Source organism: Adiantum capillus-veneris, chromosome 19, assembly GCF_014529385.1.
Source record: "Adiantum capillus-veneris isolate H3 chromosome 19, ASM1452938v2, whole genome shotgun sequence".
Taxonomy (NCBI): domain Eukaryota; kingdom Viridiplantae; phylum Streptophyta; class Polypodiopsida; order Polypodiales; family Pteridaceae; genus Adiantum; species Adiantum capillus-veneris.
The window spans coordinates 121,081,152-121,101,801 of record NC_140949.1 but is presented as its reverse complement, the minus strand read 5'-3'; the positions used below and the strand labels follow the sequence as shown (position 1 = coordinate 121,101,801).

Genomic DNA, 20,650 nt, shown 5'->3' with positions numbered 1-20,650 from the left:
AAAGAGGAGCAAGGAGTCAGGGGAGGTGGGTGGTTGAGGAAGTTGGAACCTCTCTCTGCCTTTATCAACCTGTCTCATGGATCTTTCAAACTCTCTTGCATTGGCACAACTCTTGCTTCTTCTCTCTTGTGAGTGCTTTTTCTTGCCATATCCATGTAAGGTGAGGGAGAGAGCGAGGATGATGGGATGATGATTTTGTGTGTGCCATAGCCACATTTTGACTTCTTGAGTGTGTGTGGGAGATTTCTTGGTATGGGAGGCTTGTTTGCAGCTTTCATGGTGAGAGGCCAAGCCTCAAGCATATACTTTGCTTGCTTGTTAGCCTGGGGTATTTGCATTGAGTGAGAGGGTGAGAGCGGTCTTCATGGACAACTACCTTCCAAGCTCAGTGAAATACAATGATCTGGGCTCCAAGCATGCAAAGTATACGCATTGGAGTGCTCCATAGCCACAAAAATTGCAATAATTGCTCTCAAGAAACACATAGAGTGACCGTGCTCTCTCTCTCTCTCTCTCTCTCTCTCTCTCTATATATATATATATATATATATATATATATATATATATATATATATATATCCAATGGCCATAGCCTTGCACACACAAGAAAGCCTACCCTATACAAGAGCACACAAGAGAAATGCAAGAATATTATCCTCCTCTTCATCCTCACTCTCTCCCTCCACAGATAGGAAGAATTAGCATAGAGAGAAGCAAGAAAGTGTAGAGAGAGAGTTGTGCCCAATCAAAGAGAGTTTGGAATGACTAGTGCATGAAAGTTATAGAAGAGTTTCTTGCAACCTCCCATAAACCGACCATTCTCCCTTTCTCTTTTTTTATATTAAAATTAAAAAGATTACACATGTTTTTTGGACCTTAGGTTTTGGCTTTCATAAATGTACATGGCTATAGCTTAACTTTTTAAACAAGGAGAGAGTTTCCATGATTTGGCTATTAAAATTGCGGACCCACTAAATAAGCCAAGCATTTACAATAATGGATACAAATTTGGGTACACAAAATATGGCAACAAGTGTATGCATAGGTCTAGATGGCAAATAAAGCTGAGTAAACATTGGAAATTAGTGTTGACAATTTGCTTCTTTTAGCCTTTTTGGTGTCAAAATCGGAGGCTATCATGGATCAAACCAGCTCATGGGTGGTACAATCATTGTACCTATCATTAGTAACCCTCTTATGCTCTCTATCAAAAATCCCCTTTGTAGGACTATTCATCCCTCAAGGCATGAGCTATGCTTGAGGCAGTTTGTACATTTTTCTGTAGAGTTAATATAACTTCTCCACTCACAATTGTGAATATGGAAAAAAAAGAAAAGAACTTGAAGGGCACCCTTTTCTTGCAAAAATAGGGGTGCTAATAAAGTAGCACCCTTCCTATGGAAGAACATATTTTCAATTTGAAAATATTCCCTTGCTAGGGAAGACATATGACAAAAATTACAAGTTGATGCTTACATGCTTTCCCCCCGTTTCCAATGCCATATCGCATAGCATCTCCATGTTTTCTAAATTTGATGGGCATCTTGGTGACATGATACTAGCTTGAAAGAGAGAAGAAAAATAAATGATGTAGCTACTTCTCGGTACAACGATATGTTCCCCTGTATTGGCTTGGCGATCAAGGGGTGTACTGTGGCAGGGGGCTCTTTTTGGTGGCAACCCCAAGCCCACCTAATTATCCCTTTGATGTGGGTTTTATACCGTGATAGGGTGGCATTCTTTATCAATTAATGTATGTGGCTTATGTTGGTTGATGTCATGGCTCGATGGGAGCATGACTACTATTGTAACTTGTTTTGTTTTGTTTTTAAGATTTAAATTTCCACTCACATAAAATTAAAAAGTATTCTTAATGACTTCAAAATAAATATATTCACTACATACATAGTGCAAGGACACTCTAAAGAGAAACAAGGTGAGGAGGCACGAAGGCCTGCTAAGTTAAGGGGGTGATGAGATTTATGAAGAGTATGGTTTAATGAGTGTCTACTATGACATGGAATTTTGCTGTGTTTTAATATAAAAATATATATTTTTCATTGTACATACATAATCACAAATGGTTTATATATTAGAAAAGGTCTCGCTTAAATAATAAGATGAAAAGTGCACATTGCACATTATCATTTGGAAAAAAAATAAAATCAAAAGAGAAAAAATTAAGAATATACATTATATTATCCATTATACGTACAAAATCACGAGTGGTTCGTACATTAGGAAAAGCTCCACTTGAATAATAAGGTGGAAGAAAGGTGCACCTTGCACATTATCATTTGAAAACAAAACAAAATGAAAAATAAAAACTAAAAATAATAAAATAAAAAAACACATTGAAAAACTAAAATATAAAATATTTTAATACATTCATAAAAAAAGATAGATTTAATAAACATATAAAATAATAAAACAGTTTAATGAAATGAACCTTGGTGAAGTTCTTAAATGAAAGGACTTTTTACAAATGAAAAAAAATTAAAAATAAATTGAATCAATATTTCACATCAAAGGATCAAATTCCTATGAATTCTTTTTAATATTTTGTTCTCTAAAGTTCTTTTAGCGTTCCAAGAAATGAATGCATCTTTTAGAAATAGCATTTGAAAAAACATGATTTTTTTCTCTTCAAAACTTTTAAGGCTTTCCCAAGGGACACATGTTAAACAACTAGAATTGAACTACCTTTACCCATATGGATACCAAGGCCTTATGTAGGGCAAAAAAACAGTAAAAAAAAATTAAGCAAAAAAAAAAGGTGAAAATTCACTATGGCCTACATAAGGCTATTGAGAAGAGTTCCATAATAAAGGCTTCTTTGTGAGAGGAAAGAATAGAAAGTGACACTAGTATTCCAAAACATGTGGTATCACAATAAAAGATTATGCTATTTGAAAAAAAAGTGTGACAACAATCAACTATTTAGTTTACAATAAATTACAAAAGCATAGAAAACAGTGCTTGACATAATACTCAATGTCCCTCTTTAAAGAGAGGTACATAAATGTCAACACCCTCTCACAAGTGCTTAAAAGGAACAATTTAAAATAAAGTTTATTATCATCAACTTGCAATGTGACATTGATCTGCAAGCTTTTTCCAATGGTCTAGATTTACACCCAAAAATTTACCCTTTACTAAGAAATACTTATGTAGTCCAAAAATACTTATTAATGTGCAATGGACCATCTCTCTATAGTTAAACAAAGTCTTTTGACTTTCCACTTTCATGAGTCTTTTAGTTTTCTAAGCTCACCTTTCACTTATTCCCTTTTTATGTTTTGAAAGGCTTTTTATTCCTAATTAGTAAAATTGTGCCGCCTTCGGCGGCGGCATCGCCTCTATTACCCTCAAGCTCTTTGCTCTTGGCAAATTTCATAAAAATAGATGAAGCAAATTACTCTCTCTCTCTCTCTCTCTCTCTCTCTCTCTCTCTCCCCCCAGTGTTGAAATCTACATTGCCGAAGGAGTTGAAATCTAGTATGGCCGCCCTCTTCAGGTGCCCCCCCCCCCTCTCTCTCTCTCTCTCTCTCTCTCTCTCTCTCTCTCTCGTGCAGTCATGAGGGCTATAGGGTACACCAAAGTTTGTAGGTTTTTCCTCCTTCAAATTTAAAATTTAGAGGTAAATCTCAAAATTTGTAGGTGGGATTACACTGAACCTTGGTGTTTTTCGAGCATTTTTCTTTGTCTACATACTGGGTGGATTCTCTCTCTTTCTCTCTCTCTCTCTCTCTCTCTCTCGCTTTGTTGTCTATGTACTGGGCTCTCTCTCTCTCTCTCTGGCTAGAGAGAGAGAGAGAGATGGAGAGAGAGACAAATCTCTCTCTCTCTCTCTCTCTCTCTCTCTCTCCTTTCCTCTCTCTCTTGAAGCGAGACACACACACACACACACACACACACACACAGAGAGAGAGAGAGAGAGAGAGAGAGAGAGAGAGAGAGAGAGAGAGAGCGGTACTGTATGTGTTGAAAATTTATAAGATGGAATATTTAATTTAAGAAGAATAAGCATTTGAGAAGACAACATTTGAATCTTTGCAAGTTCACATGAAAACCTTTATGTAGCAACCTAAACAAAAGTCTTCACAACATATTTTCAGACTAACGTTGCACTAACATATAGAGTAAGTGATATTTCTCATGTCAAAAAATATAACATGCATAGAGACTTAAGCTTTCTACGCTCAAAAAGTGTAGCCTACGACATGCCCTACTGCGGTATTGAACCACCCATGGTCCACGATGTAAAACACATCTACCAATCACTGGAGGAAGAGATCCTAACACAAAAACACGTAGGAACCAAGCACCGATACTAAGATTTTGAGAAAACATAGCATTGATTGGACAGGTTCTGCCTAACTCTGCAATGGTGACACGTGCTCTAAATCCTCTCTGAATAGCAACTTGAATGTAGCATAGCAAGCTCGGATCATATGAAGCATGATATATACCCACCATCAAGAATTTTGGGTAATATTGTAATCTATAGACAAACAAAAAGCTATTAATATACATAGATATTTCGATACACAAAAGCTATTACTTTACTATATCAACATCAACATTGCTACCTTGCTACATCCAAGTCCTTGAGTAGATGAATCACCTGCATGGCTGTGATTCCATAATGGTGGATTTAATACATAATTGTTGACTATGAGATTTAAATTCTTTAAAGTATCAATATGTCACAAACACACATGTACAATATTTTACCTCGGATGTGTCGAGGTCGTCTTCCTAGTTTGTAAGTCACAGAGGCGTTAGGATCCATCTTCATTCATATATATAAAGGATTAGAAATTCATCAAAAAGCACATGAATCATAAATCTTGCAGCGCTAATAAATCTTAGTCCTTTGCTTCTCAGCGAATATACCTTGCTTGAGGCTACACCATGTTTCATCTATAATTCATAAGAAGATACTAAGCTTATAAATGACAAAGAAATAGTCACTCTATCGCTTCTTGCGAGAGTCACCCTGCTTTTTTATTGGATGGAACATATCCAACCACATTAAGCCCCATGGCAAGGGGGTGGCAGGGGGCAATGGATTGTTGTTATCAATGCACTTAACTTCATAAGGTTAATTGCAACACCTCTTTGTAGACAATGTAAGAAGTGTATGTTCTTTGATCTCCATGTCTACTAACGCTTGTTAAGTGACTATCACCAACCACAACCTTGATGGCAAAAGAGGATCTCACGCGAGACATTGCCACACACAATTGACCATGGGTGAAAACAGGTGTTGGGAGATACAATCCAAGAACTCCCAATGTTTGGCCTTGTGCCTTGTTGATTGTCATCCCAAAAGCACAACATAGGGGAAATTGGTGGCGTTTCAAATCAAAAGGGAGACCTTCTCTAGATCCCATGAGAAAATCAATCCTTGGAATGAACACTACATTTCCTGCATGTGACCCTGTAATGATTTCTGCTTCAATCACTTTGCTGTGGAATTGCTTACAAATCAAGCGTGTCCCATTACAAAGACCACTTCTTGGATCCAAATTGCGAAGCAACATAACTAGAGCATTCTGTTTCAATTGTAAAACATGCGGTGGAAAACCTCCCCCAAGATCTAAACTTTTTACAAACTCACTTGTGAATAAAACGCTATCACAATTTGATTCACACACTAAGTCTGCACTGACATATTCCTTATAAGTACCAGGAAATTGCTGCAAGCCCAAATTGTTTATAGCATCCACCTCCTTGTTCCGTGGAACCAAAATTGCGCTATTCTTGAAAAAGGTTGCATGGCAAGAGTGTTTCAAGGTCTCCATATATGCAAGCAATCAATTCTTGCAAATTATTTTGTAGTAGCATCATGCAGGCCAGAAAAGCCACATTAGCATGTATGTCCCCATCACAAACATCGCCATTACCAATATCAAGTGTCCATTGCACAAACTCTCTTTCAATAACATTACTCAAACAATTGACCACTCACATATTCTGTGTTAGATGCATGATTTATGTACTTTGCCAAATGTATGAGTGGCACAAAGATGCATCAACAATGTCTCCTTTTCCTTCTTTACGCACAATAGGTAATATCTATCTGAAATCGCCACCAAGGAGGATAACCTTTCCACCAAACAACATGTTATTTTGCATGACATCTCTTTGTTGGAATTAGGGTTGTAGAGAAACGCACACAGCTTGGAGAAGACGAAGGAGCTCAAGGCACACAATAGAGAGTGTATTACTTAATGTGCAATGGAAAGATAGATAGCCCTAGAGTGATGGGCGTATATACAATGCTCGGGGGGAAAAACCTCCTAAAGATGGAAAAAATGCCCCGGCAGTCCTAGTGTGTTCACACACATCACTACCACATATATATGGTAACAAATCCCCCATGGAGTGATGCGGTGAACGAGAGCTGGCACATGAGTAAAGGGAAGTGCCATGCCTTGAGGCCATGATCAGTCCACAAAGGGGAATAAGCCCAAAGCTTTGCGGAAAGCTTCAAGCTTCTCACGAGACAATGCCTTTGTGAAAAGATCTGTAAGGTTGTCTTGTGTTGGCACATAAGCCAAGTTGATCTCTCCTGCTGAGAGCCTCTCCCTGAGATAGTGGTAATGCAACTCAATGTGCTTTGTGCGAGCATGAAAAACTGGGTTCCTCACAATTGCCAATGCGCTCTGACTGTCAGTGTAGATAGTGTTGGCAGTGTCCTATCCAACACCCAAATCAGCCATAAGGTGTCTGAGCCATACACACTCAACCGTAGCTGTGAAGACTACCCTGTACTCAGCCTCACAACTCGAAGTGGCCAGAGTAGGTTGCTTCTTGCTCAACCATGATATACATGAACTGCCAAGCATGAAACAAAAACCACTTGTGGACACTCGTGTGTCAAAACAACCAGCCCAATCTGAGTCTGAAAAAGCATGTAAGTCTGGCGGCAATGATCCCCCCTTGGGATAAAACAAGCCAAGATGTAAAGTGCCACTAAGGTAGCAGAAAATCCTCTTGACAGCCTGCCAATGCTTAGACCCTGGGCTATGCATAAATCTGCTGACCTGTGAGACTGCAAACTGAATATCCAGCCTCGTGTTGCATATAAATGAGGCATCCAACAACAGCTTGGTAAAGAGTGACATCAGCAGGATCACCAGCATCATGTAGACTCAACTTCAAACATGTTTCCATGGGAGTGGCAATAGGTTTGCAATCCTCAAGTCCAAAATTACATAACAATGTCTCTATGTAACTTTTCTGACACAAGGCAATACCACCATCACACTGCTTAAACTATATACCCAAGTAATGATGCAACAGCCCCAAATCTTTCATCTTGAAAGTAGCATTCAAATCAGCCTTAAATTCAGCAATATGTCTCTCATTTGGTCCAGTGATCAGCAAATCATCAACATAAAGAACCACAATGAGAAGTACATCATCCTCACGCTTTACATACAATGTGCTTTCTGTTGGACTGTTTTACGAAAGCCTCGTTTCACCAAATGAGTGTCAGCTTTCTCATACCAAGCACGAGGAGATTGCTTCAACCCATACAAAGCCTTCTTACATTTGCACACTTTGTCCTCTTATCCTTTTATGACAAAACCGCGAGGCTGCGTTACATAAACTTCCTCAAATATGTCACCATTCAAGAAAGCAGTAACAATGTCTGATTGATGTACATCCCAACCAAAATAAGCTACCAATGCACATAGAAAACGCACAGTAGTCATACGACAAGTGGGAGCAAAAGTCTCTTCATAATCTAGGCCTTTTTGCTGTGCATAACCCTTTGCAACAAGTCGAGCCTTATGGCGATCGATTTCACCATCCGGCTTGCATTTCAACTTGTAAACCCACTTCGTACCAATGGCCTTTTTGCCAGGAGGCAAATCACATAAAGTCCACGTGTCATTTTATATAAGTGCATCATATTCTGATTACATGGCAGCCATCCAATTTTCTGAATTCTGTGCTTCATCAAAGGACAGAGGCTCCTCAACATCATGTAAACTAGACACAGCCAAAGCATAACAATCTGATGCATAAGATGCATGGCAAGAGCCTGAACGAGTACGATTAGACAAAGGTGCATCCAATTTACTATCACGCAAAGTGTGCACCAGCCATTTTGGCATACCTCTAGCCTGCTCATTTTCAGCCCTTTCCTCATCAAGTACATCATGTACTTTTGCATAAGTAATAGGCTGATCTAGAACATTTTCAGAAACCCCCATAGGCTGTACATTTGCCTCATTGGAACTTACATTCGTATTCCACCACTGAAAAGAGGTAACAAAGTGTCATAAATGTTCTGTGAACTTACATTACTGTCTCTAGTACATGATAGCAAGGGTTGAACAGAATCTTCCACAAACACTACATCCCGAGAAACCAGAATACGTTTTGTTTGCGGATGATACAACCTGTAACCTTTGCTTTCAGCACTATAAGCAACAAAAATACATTTGACAGCCTTATCATTCAATTTTCTGCACTGCCCTTGTGGCACCAAAGCATATGCCAAACATCCAAAAGCACGCATGTGCTCAATAGAAGGCTTTCTATCATGCCATGCTTCATATGGAGTAATAGACTACAAAGCTTTCGTAGGACACCTCTTAAGTACATAAGTGGCACACATGATGGCCTCAAGCCAAAAAGAATGCGGTAAAGCTTGACTTTTTACCATACATCGTGCCATTTCCGTCAGTGACCTGTTTTTCCTCTCAGCAACACCATTTTGCTGAGGCGTATAAGGCACTGTACATTGGTGTTTTATCCCACAACTAGCCAGAAATGCATTAAATTCATGATACATATACTCCCCCCCTCGATCGGAACGGAGGGTGCCCATAGTACATTTCGAGACATTTTCAGCCATAGCCAGAAATTGTTTGAAGCACATAAAAACTTCGGACTTCGCTTTAAGCGGAAATACCCATGCATGCCTGGAGTAATCATCAATGAAAGTCACGAAGTACAGGTAATTTCCCAAGGACGGAGTTTGCATGGGCCCACAAACATCACTATGCACAATTTGCAACCTGCATGTGGCCCGAATTGAACCATCCTTTGGAAACTTAGAACGCTGCATCTTACCCAAAATACAGCCTTCACAAACATGTTTGACAGGTGCTTCAAGAGGCGGCAAAGAAGCAACCATATCAGATTTCTGCAACGCAGCAAACTGGCAAAATTCAGATGACCAAAACGTGCATGCCAAAGTTTTGCATCTGAAATAGCCCTTGAATCTGCAACAGCATTTGCAAAATTTTGTCCACACTTGTCATACAACGTGAGCTTATACAGCCCACGGCATAAAAGGCCAGATGCAACAATTTCATCACAAAACTGAGATCATGAACTGTACATCTGTCATCCACAAATTTGACTACAAGTCCAAGTTTAGCAAGTGCAAATACAGACAAGAGATTCTTCTTGATCCCAGGTACATAAAGTGCATCAACAAGTGTAAAAGAACTGCCATTAGCAGCAGTAAGCACAATCTTTCCAACTCCCTGAACTGGATAAGAGGCATTGTTGGCACAAGTGACTGAATTACCATGAGGGACAGACTCGAGAGAGGTAAACAATTCACGATGTGAGGTAATGTGCTTCATAGCACCACTGTCAAAATACCACACATGTGAATCTGCAGCACTGACAAGCATGCATCATGGACATCAAGATTGTAAGTGCACTCTGCGCTAAAAGCCCATTCTACATCAACATCAACATCACAGTCTCCTTTCACAGAAGACTCAACAATGGCTGCATTTGTAGTGGAACTAGCATTTGCATTGGAACCACCCTCTTTATTCTTAGCCTCTTTTGCCTTCAACTTAGGACACTGCTTGATCAAGTGATCATTAGCTTTACAATAATGGCAACGCATCTTCTTTTTGCCCTTATCACCAGAATTGCCAGACGAAGTGCTGCTAGCAGAAGCATTGGGAACACAAGTTTTGCCACTCGCAGCAGAACCATAAGAAGTGGCTGCATTGCTGTTACCACCCTTTCTTTGAGAAGCAATAAAAGCCTGTTCAACTGCACGTTGTCTAGTCCTGTTTTTTCTGGAAAGTGACTCTTGCAACAGCAATGTGCACAATGCATCAAACTTGACAAATTCTGGATTTCCTTGGGTCATAAGTCTCCAAGTACTAGCAAAAGTTTGGTAAGAATCTGGTAAGGCATCAAGAACAGTCTGCGCAAGGGAATTGTCTGAAATGACTTCACTTGCAGAAATAAGCTGCTCATTGATATCCTTGACACTAGCAAGGAAAGTGTCCATATCATCTTCCTCATGCATAATCTTCGACTCCAGCTCTTTACGCAGCAAAGCAATTTTAGCCTCATTGCGACTTGCATAAAGACCTGCTAGAATATCCCAAGCCCGTTTTGCAGATTTTGCTGAACGGATGTGAGGAACAATGGTGCGCTTCACAGACAATGCAATCAATGCATGAGTCTGCGCATTCTTTACATCCCAACGAGCTTGTTCTGCCGTAGGCAAAACAACTCTAACAACAACAATCCTTGCAGCAAGATCTGCAACATCGTCAACATCGCCTACATCCTCAGAACCAGGACGTACATCAATGCCCTACACAATGTTCTAGATGCCCTTTGACACAAGAACATGTTGCATCATATAAGCCCACATAGGATACTTGTCCCCATCCAACCTATCCTCAACAGCAAACATCTTGAACACATCTGTGTTGTTGTTGTCAGCCATGGTAAATGCTGCACCTGATGTGAAAACTGCCCGAAAATAGGAGAAACGGAGGGGGAACAACACGTGCTATATAGCACAAACCGTAGAGGACTATAAGGCACATGTTATGCAGAAAACAACACTGACAAAAGTTCTGCACAAAATGACAAAATTGCCTGTGCAGACCTTCCTGTAGTGGAAACGGAGGTCGAAATGAGCCCAAATCGAAAATTTGAGCAGACCAAGCTCTACGAGCTTACCCAAAGTATTTGTCGACCTACGAATGCTCGCCAAAGCTCACTAAAATCAGAGAAAGTGAGCAGGCGTGTACTAGAGCAGCTTGCGACTAAGCCCGGGAGGACGCAACCTACTCTGATACCAATTGTTGGAATTAGGGTTGCACAGAAACGCACACAGCTTGGAGAAGACGAAGGAAGCTCAATGCACACAATAGAGAGTGTAGTACTTAGTGTGCAATGGAAAGATAGATAGCCCTAGAGTGATGGGCGTATATACAATGCTCAGGGGAAAAAAACTCCTAAAGAGGGAAAAAATGCCCCGGCGGTCCTAGTGTGTTCACACACATCACTACCACATGTATATGGTAACACTCTTAGTGTCTTATCAAGAGCCTCAAAAGCGTGTTTATGAACCATGGGGGCTTCATCCCATATGATCAGTGAACTCATTCGCAATAGCTCAGCAAGCTGGCTGTTTACTTCAATGTTACATGTGGACTCAGAAGTTATATCAATAGGGATCTTGAATCTAGAGTGTGCAGTCCTTCCGTTGTCAAGAAGTTGTGCTGCAATACCGGACGATGCACATGCCAAAGCAACTTTGGACTCTCCACGTATCCGAGAGAGCAATGCATTGTAGAGATAAGTCTTTCTCGTTCCACCTGGCCCATGCAAGAAAAAAATAGTCCCTTTGCTCATGCGAGCTACTTGTAAAACCCGATTGTAAGCTTCCCTTTGTCCAACATTAAAGATGATTCCATTCGAGTAGACAATACTCTTTGTTCCTCTCTGTTATACATGAACTCTTCAGCAAGCACTCCATGATCACTCATAATTTTCAATGTGTGATCCACTTGGGGCATTCCAAAATAATCCCAGAGCCTCTTTCCATAGTGTTGAAGCATTGTCTCTAAGTTTGACAAAGCTTGGTTTTGTGCCATGTGTTCACAGATATGCACATCATTTGTGCGAACCCTCATATGATATACATGGTCCTTAGAAAGCTCCTTACAAAAGCGATTCCACAATACACCAGGATGTATCGGATCATAAAAAACCAGAATGACTACAAACAGTAGGCGTAATTGTTGCCGTGTTTGTTGAAAAGAAGCTTCTTCCAAACAAAGAAACCATTCATCATCAACTTGCAATAATCCTCCTGCATTACATACTTCTTTAAATGTGTCATATACTTGTCCATTGAAGGTTCTAATATCCTCAAAAAATACTTACATCCTTTGCATATATTGAGTAACATACGCAAATAGTACAAATCTCTAGCATTGGGAACAATGTGGTACATTCTTCCAATCATGTCACTAATCTGTCTTTGAGTCCATGTTCTACTTGCTGGCTTCCAAACCCACTTTGTTGGGAAGTCTATGTACAAAAAATCGTTGGCCTCTGGATATTTTGGATTATTTGCAACAAACCACTCAGTGAGCGTTGTCTTTTTGCTGACCTCTCTCTCCACCACACTCTATACAGTCACTCTGTCGTTGAAGATGACTTGATTTTGATGAGGCAAGTGAACTTGGAGCCGTTGTATATCAGGTTTCTCTTGATGTATGTGAACCAAAATATCAGCCAGATAGCCTCAGATGCTGATACATATCGAGCATTAAGATAGTTTGTAACTTCATTTAGAAGCCCTTCACTATCTTGTAGAACAATAGTTGCCCTGTCATGTCCCTTATAGATATACTTGTAGAGATATTTCACAGCAGATATAGTGGAGCAAACCTCCACATTGATATGTGCATTGTACCTTATTGACAAAAATGGATTGTATGGAACATGCCATTTATTACTCATTTGCACTTTATTACTAACAGAGTAATTTCCATCATCCCTCCTCATGTACGTTGGGTATCCATCCCTAGCCACAGTAGTCGATGCATTGAAGCTTTGAGGATATTTAGACCTGCACTTTCCCTCTTTCATACATGGAGCATTCTTATTCAAGTTTCCACACGGGCCATGTACATTACACCGACTGATAACATCATACAACTGTGGAAACACTACCTTATTAGGAAGCTCCGCACACACAATCTTATCATAATGCAATGTCTCTGCTGGCTTATGCTCAGATGCAAGTATCAATAGAATGTGAGCATGAGGAAGGCCTCGCTTTTGGAACTCAATCATAGAAGTGTGTCCAATGACCTTACCAAAAATAGCTCTCTTAATCAGCAAGCCCATCAAATCCTTGAACTTATGGTAGAAAGCACGGCAGTAAGATCAGGACGATCATTGGATGTCTATCCAGGCAGTAATGCATCCTGTATCTCCTTCCATCCAGGATTGCACGTGAATGTAATGAAGAGATCAGGTTTTCCTCTCTTGCGTACAATTGCCATGGCATCCTGATACAGCTGGTGCATATAGCGAGGGCCACCAACATATGAAGAAGGCAATACAACCCTTCTTCCAACATGAGGAATCCCAAACTACGAGCAAGTGTTTCCGAGCTAATACAAAATCGAGCAACATCTAGCAAAACACCTTGAACATATCCATGTTGTAAAATTGATGCAGCTCATGATCAAGCAAGAAAGCATATTCAAAGGTACATTTTTACGATTTTTAACTTCACATATGCATCTTCTCCATCATCTATGTTTACGGCCTCCAAACATCACTTGTGCTTCCAAAATGTCAATGGACGCAAATATACATGGTCTCCCATAGGCCATCTATGGTCAACTTTCCAAAAATCAAAAGTCATGTAATGGTTTTGAAGAGTCAACTGTCCAAAAATCAGATGGCTCTTTTGGGTGTCAATTGATTAATATCCTTCTCTCTCTCTCTCTCTCTCTCTCTCTCTCTCTCTCTCTCTCTCCCCATAGTCAAAGACTCAAATGTCATTTGCATTGATGATAGACACATGCGAGTATGAATGTAAAATCCCTACAAAATTAAAGTCCTAAAAAATATCGCTTAGTTCTTAGATATCTTTGTGGTCTTGCTAAACACGACTATAATTAGAGCAGCTTCAACACCAATAGCTCTTCCCTTCTTGCACCCTTCCTCTAACAAATAGCCTTTCCTTGGGCTCTCTGATATTCAAATTGAATCGAAATGTATTCTTGCGTGCCTTTTTAGCCTTTGACGTGTGAATACTCTCCACAAAGAAGTCAACGTAGAACACGCATGCATCTCACCCACAAGACCTTGGATGGAACCACACTTCCTCCTTGGCTTATAGTAAATATTGGCTAGATTCCAAATTACAAAACCATCTTTGATGATCTTGGTGATGTCCTGCCATACTGAAAGTGAATTGACCAAGGAAATCGCATTGACCTCATTGGGTTTGGGCCATCACACATTCGAGAATGCTGGCTACCAGGCACTTCTGCAGCTTGAGAGAAACCATGGACTTCACGCGAGGTGACACTCACTATTTGCCCGTCTCTCTCTCTCTCTCTCTCTCTCTCTCTCTCTCTCTCTGAATGGACACATACTTAGGCCCTAGCTCTGATTCTATCGATAGAGAGTACGTGGAATGCAGCTTGACAATGGGGACCACTAGAATGGTATAACCTCTCTATCACACAAGTGTGGTAGATTCGTTATGCCATTTCCCTCTTGAGTAACAGGTCTTGAGTTCAACTCTCCTCGTCGGATAGATCTTTAAGGTCACTCGGGATAGTTTCTTACGACGTTAAAATTCTTGTGTGTGTGGGTGTGTGTGGGTGGGTGTGTGGGTGTGCTAAAGAGGAAAATGGTATAATCTTTCTATCACCGAAGTGTGGTAGATTGGTTATGCCATTTCCCTCTTGAATAAGAGGTCTTGAGTTCAACTCTCCTCGTCAGATAGATTTTTAAGGTCTCTTGGGATAGTTTCCTACGAAGTTAAAATTCTCTCCTTCTTCTTCTTCTTCTTCTTCCTCTCTCTCTCTCTCTCTCTCTCTCTCTGACTTCTTGCCACTTCTCACTATATAAGTATTTTTTATGGTCTGATTTAATGGGTTTTTTCCCCACTTATATCATTGTTACTATTCCAGGGTTTATTTTTATGCAATGCAAAGCTGTGTGTGTGTGTGTGTGTGTGTGAGAAAATATACCGAGTGAAGTTGAAGCTGGAGGCAAAGATGGGCCACCCATTAGGCGGGTAAGTACACCCCAGCCTTCACCTTGGGGGTTAGAGCCACCAAGTGTTCTGGTAATGGAGATGGCCTTAAGTTGATCTCTCTTCTTGGCAACGGTAAAATGAACTTTGACAATTTCTATAGAGGAAGATACTTCATCGACAGAAATAATGCAACTTATATGGTCATGTGGGGCAGGGAGGGTAATCATGAGCTGAGATTGAAGCTTGAAGGCAATCTTCTCCTCATCATCAGCAGAAGACTAATCAAGCTGGACTCTATACTTGCAAAGAGTAGTGGGATCTGCTCCTGAAGTAATTGAAGCTGCAGTGGATGGTAATGTTGGTACTGATGATGCGGATAAAGTGGATGATGGCGGTGGAAGAGGAGGCGGTAATGGAAAGCTTGGGTCGATTGGGTTTATAGGCTGCCCATTTTTTAAGAGGATGGGGAGCGCAAGCTCCGTCGCGTCACAGGCCCCCTTTCATGCTCACTCTCGCCATAGCCAAGAACAAGATGGAACAGATCGATATGGAGCCATCGCTAGACAGAGAGAGAGAGGAGAAGAAGAAGGGAGAGAGAGAGAGAGAGAGAGAGAGAGAGAGAGAGAGAGAGAGAGAGAGAGAGAGAGAGAGAGAGAGAGAGAGAGAGAGAGAGAGAGAGAGAGAGAGAGAGAGAGAGAAGCAGCCTTTCATCGTTGCGCTGTAGCATGGGAATAGATAAGAAAAAATAGTGACGTGAAACTACCTGTAGAGCCATCCACACCGGCGTGGATGGCTACAGCAGTACATTTTTGGGATAATTACCAAAATACCCCTTAATTTGTGGAAATTCTCAAAATACCTTTCAAATTAAAAAAAATCCCAACGCCACTGGTTCCGCTGATATTATATTCATCGGATACTCCTCACATTCCAGTTTTGAGTTGAGATCTCTCTCACTGTAAAAGGAAGTTGAGGAGTTTGAACGCGCGACATAATTATGGTACAACCTCACAATGTTCTCGTAGCCAACACAGCATGCAGTAGGTGTTGCGATGTTGAGCACAATTCCTTGGATATAAAAAATAGCTTGAACCTCCTGCGCCCCCATAGCTGCCAGTTCCCTGCGCGACAGCATGAGCAGCCGAATTCGCCTCGCATCTCCCCCCTCGCTCAGACATTTGTCTACAAACTTCGACACCTCCCATTCAGCTTCGAAACGGATCTCGCGTGATTCTATAGTTTTTCCCGATTTCCCCAGCTGGGTACCCCCGACTTTGTCATAAATTCCCAAAATACCCTTAGTTGTGAGAGTAAATTTATCTAAAGATTAAAAAATTTGTAGCTTTTCATAAGAAGATTGATTGTCTATCAATACAAGATACTTAAACTAGAATTTGAGCTAGTTATGTAGGTTTTGGAGATGAATTGCTTCATTATTTGTAGACATAATTGTCTTTTTTTGGGAGGTAATTTGTGACAAATTACATGCTAAGCACTAAAAACGGATCTCCATTGTCAAAAAAGAATAAATATTAGGAAATCGTGAACAATCCAACTAAAATAGATACAAGGGTATTTTGGGAATTTTTGAAATTTGAGGTGTATTTTGGGACTTTCCACAAATAAGAGGGGTATTTTTGTGATTTTCCCTTCATTTTTTGAACAATCGTGCCAATGTTTGCAGGAGTGATGGGTAAAGATTTCCATTGCACACCGGCGCGGATGGTTATAGGCAATTCCATTATGCACCAAATAATTTCCTTGTTACATGTGGCGCTCATACAAGGCAAATGAAACAACCCCGCTAGCTACATGTAGAAACTCATAGGTAAAGATTTCCATTAGAAACTTGCATGTAGCCATTCTAGAAACTTGCATGTAGCCATTCGCACCGGTTTAGATGGCTACACACACTTCCGTTATGTACCAAATAACTTTCTTGTCACATGTGGGTACTCTTACAAGGCAAGTTGAACACCCTAGCTAACACACATAGACAGTGAGCCGAAGAAAATGAAGGTCTCATCTGACTATAAAGTGTTCATGATGCCTCCTCGTGATCTAAAGTTCAAGACATTTAAGTGTCATTCTTGCCTCTAATAAAAGGAATGTCTTTTTCTTCTCGAGGAGGTTGCCCTGAACAACAAACGTCTCTTGCAATGTAGCTTCTTGCCACAAGTTGTGCACAAACATAAAATTGGGCATGTCCAAGGAGCAGACATATGTGACACGACCCACAATCTTTCATTCACATCATTTGAATGATGATAATGTCTTGTTGCTATTCTAATGTACTTGCTTACTAAGACTTTATTTGTACCCCACAATGTCAACTTAGTTGATGGCTAGAGACACAACCATTGCAAGCATCATTGCGAGCACTTACACTAAATAAATAGCAATAGAGGGATATTAATCAATTGACACACCAAAAGATACAAAATAGACCTAATTTTAATGACTTAAGTTGACCTCGTATGGCAATCTTTTCTCACAAAGAATTTCATGTAGCCATCCATGTTGCCAAATCCTCTCCATCCAAAAACCAAAGATAGTGCTTATGGATTTGACTTTTTTTTCCACCTTTCATTGCATGTACCCATCCGTGTTGGCACGCATACCTACAAGTAATAGAAAGAGATGATTTTTTTTTGGGTTATACAGTTCATATGTGCATGTAGGTTGCTGCATTCCTAACAATATTCCGGGGTTAAGCTCTAAAAAAATTTGTATTTTGATTGAATAGTTCACTTTCATGTTGGCTTACATAAGTTGATGGTCAACTCAAATCCAATATGGATTGATGCTAAAACAACATTGGAGCTTAAGCTCGTATATAAACCTCCATTGCAAGCCTTAGTCAAAAATATATTTTATAACTTGGATGCTAATAATAGGACTATTTCTTGGTGAACAATGATTACAAAAAGCTTCTCTAGTATTATGGATGAAAAAATTGGAGGGTGATTTCTATCATTATAATTGACCCAAAAAAGTGCCCAAAATTGCAATTCTTTTATTTTGCAATGCATGAACTTTTGAGTTGATATGTCACATTAAATTTTGATGGTTTTTTGAAAAGAATATAGCGATCAGTAACTATTCATATTGATATTGATGCTCTATGCTATAGCATAAGCACATAGGCTCTCATTTTCATGCATGTGCAAGATGAGCTTATAAATTTCTTGCATATAGGTGTCGCAAATTATGAAGATTATGTGGGAAGCCTATTTGAGAAGGATAAAAAGCTAATAGCAAGAGCGGGCAAGAAATATTGTTGAGGCAGAGAGTCTTGGTATCCACTTACTTATCCTTAAAAGTAGAAATTCAAAATCAAACGGTATCCACTTATCCAACTGGAGCATCTCTCTCTCTCTCTCTCTCACACACACACACACACACACACACACACACACACACACACACACACACACGCACGCACGCACGCACGCACGCACGCACGCACGCACACACACACACAGACACACACACACAGACACACACACACACACACACACACACACACACACACACACACACACACACACACACATTGATCGCTCGATTTTCTCCTTGCTCGAAAATATTCGCTCGCCATACGGTAGGACTCTTCCAACATTAGTACCCAATAACGGTTCTGTATCATCCCTTGTTCCATCTCTTGCTCCAACCATATTTGTCAAGCCCTGATAAACCTCACTGCGAAGATCACTTTGATGATTACGAACCCACAAAAGCCTCAACTCCTCCATACAACTATATGCATCAACAATATATTGTTGCAATAGTCTACCACCACGTAAAAGACATTGTGTCGTGTCATCTCTTATTTGCAATCTATACTTGTAGAAACCCATTGTAGAAATTTGTAGTTTCATTTACTCGCTCTCTGCTTGCTTCCGCTCTGTTCACTTGCCGTATGTAAGGATTCCAACCTTAGAGGCATGTATGACCTATGGCAATTTGAGATTCTTTTTAGACCACCACCCAAAAGATTCAACACAATATCACGATGGCCAATGTTGCTCTCTTCACCCTGATCAGGCATGATTGCAGCAACTTCCACACTTGTTGGAGAAACATACTGCCAGCCATTTGTACGCTTCTCAGTAATGACCATCCTCTTCTCCGGAATATTGGAAGTTTGAACCATTGTAGAAAACCCCCTAAAAGCTTGAACATACGGATTTACTAGATGCATCATCGATTGCAAGCTTTCCAAAACATCTGGTTTGAGTTTAGAAACATGACTCATCCTGTTTTGCAACTCATTCTCAGTGTCAAAAAAATACAACTGAGCAAAGTGAGGGATTTGACCGGATCATTCTTTTGGCATCAATGGACCAATGTTATGATAAATAGATCCATGCACTTTGAAGGTATAGATTCCTTTTGTTTGGCAGAGAGATGCATCTATATGAGCTCCCAAAGAAGTAAATGCCAACACACTATTGTATGCTCTGATATGTTTCAAGAATTTTCTACTTTTAGTATACCCCCGTGCATCAATTCTCTTAATTCTAGAGGAGGTTCACTTAATGGCGGCAAAGAAACATTTCCTGAGTTGGAACAACTCTTCCCCACAAATGTGCAAATGGTCTTTGCTTCTGTTTTCCAAGCTAAAGCACCACAAAAGGAACATGCAAAATCCAAGTTGCCTATGTTATGAAGAATACACTTTTCATGAGAAAGAGACAACATAGAGATATGCATCAAGGAAGTGGTCTCAGAATATAAGTAGGTGATAGATAGGCAATGTGTATCAACTTCGGAGTAATCTTCCTCTCTGGAGACAATTATAGGCTCCTCAGGAACATCTCCATTATTGGCTTCCAAATTGCCTTCCACTTCAATCCCTACATAACTTTGCGGGAGCATTGACTTGATATCTACATCCAATGCAATCCTTCCTTGAGGAAATTCATTGCATCGATTCACGGTTATCAAATGCTGGCAATCTTCCAAGCGAGGCACATTAATCTCCCCCAGAGAATGTCGAACTCTATCTTGCGCTGCTGCACGTTGCTTAGCTCGAGAGGCTTGACATATCCTACTACGTCTTGCATGTCCAGGAGACAACACCTTTGGACTAATAGCCATCTGTCCAAAAAAGAACTCTTATAAGTACTCACAGATATATAGAGGTTAGTATCTAGAGAATCAAGAAGAGAGTATGGAGAAGAAAGGATTTCCCAACCATGTCTATCTTTCTTTGAGGGAGTCAGTGAGAGAAGCTTGCCAACCCACATGGTAAATGTCTATATACTTCTATATCTGTCTCTCTATATCTCATCTAACTACTACTAAGGATATAATTGGGGGAGCGAGTCCATTAGATTAGCCCATTGACGATTGTCGGTTAAGGCCTGAGTTTTTGCCGACAATTTCCCACTGCGGTTACAACGTGCCAGTCTGCACGTCAATCGGATTCTCATAGTCGATGCAGATGTGCCCATTTTGCACCCTTATTTTACCCCGGTCCAATTTATATAAATAAATCATTTATTATGATTTATTTTTGTTGGACTTGGATGATGCTTGCCTGACCTAGCCACTCAAAAGATTATAAGTACTGTTTAGTTGATATAAAAGGAGCAGAAGCCCTAATGT

At 40.2% G+C, this 20,650-nt stretch overlaps 1 protein-coding gene across 1 annotated transcript; it reads right to left on the bottom strand.

Annotated features, from left to right (window-relative positions):
- Positions 1 to 12,444: 12,444 nt before the first annotated feature.
- On the bottom strand, positions 12,445 to 13,161 carry LOC147434758 (uncharacterized). The gene has a single exon (XM_086489681.1). The coding sequence runs from the start codon at positions 13,159 to 13,161 to the stop codon at positions 12,445 to 12,447; it is 717 nt and encodes a 238-aa protein (XP_086345807.1).
- Between the last annotated feature and the right edge of the window lie 7,489 nt (positions 13,162 to 20,650).

Coding starts and splice junctions, on each gene's coding strand:
- LOC147434758 (XM_086489681.1), bottom strand. CDS start 13,161: ATGGGCTTGCTGATTAAGAGAGCTATTTTTGGTAAGGTCATTGGACAC.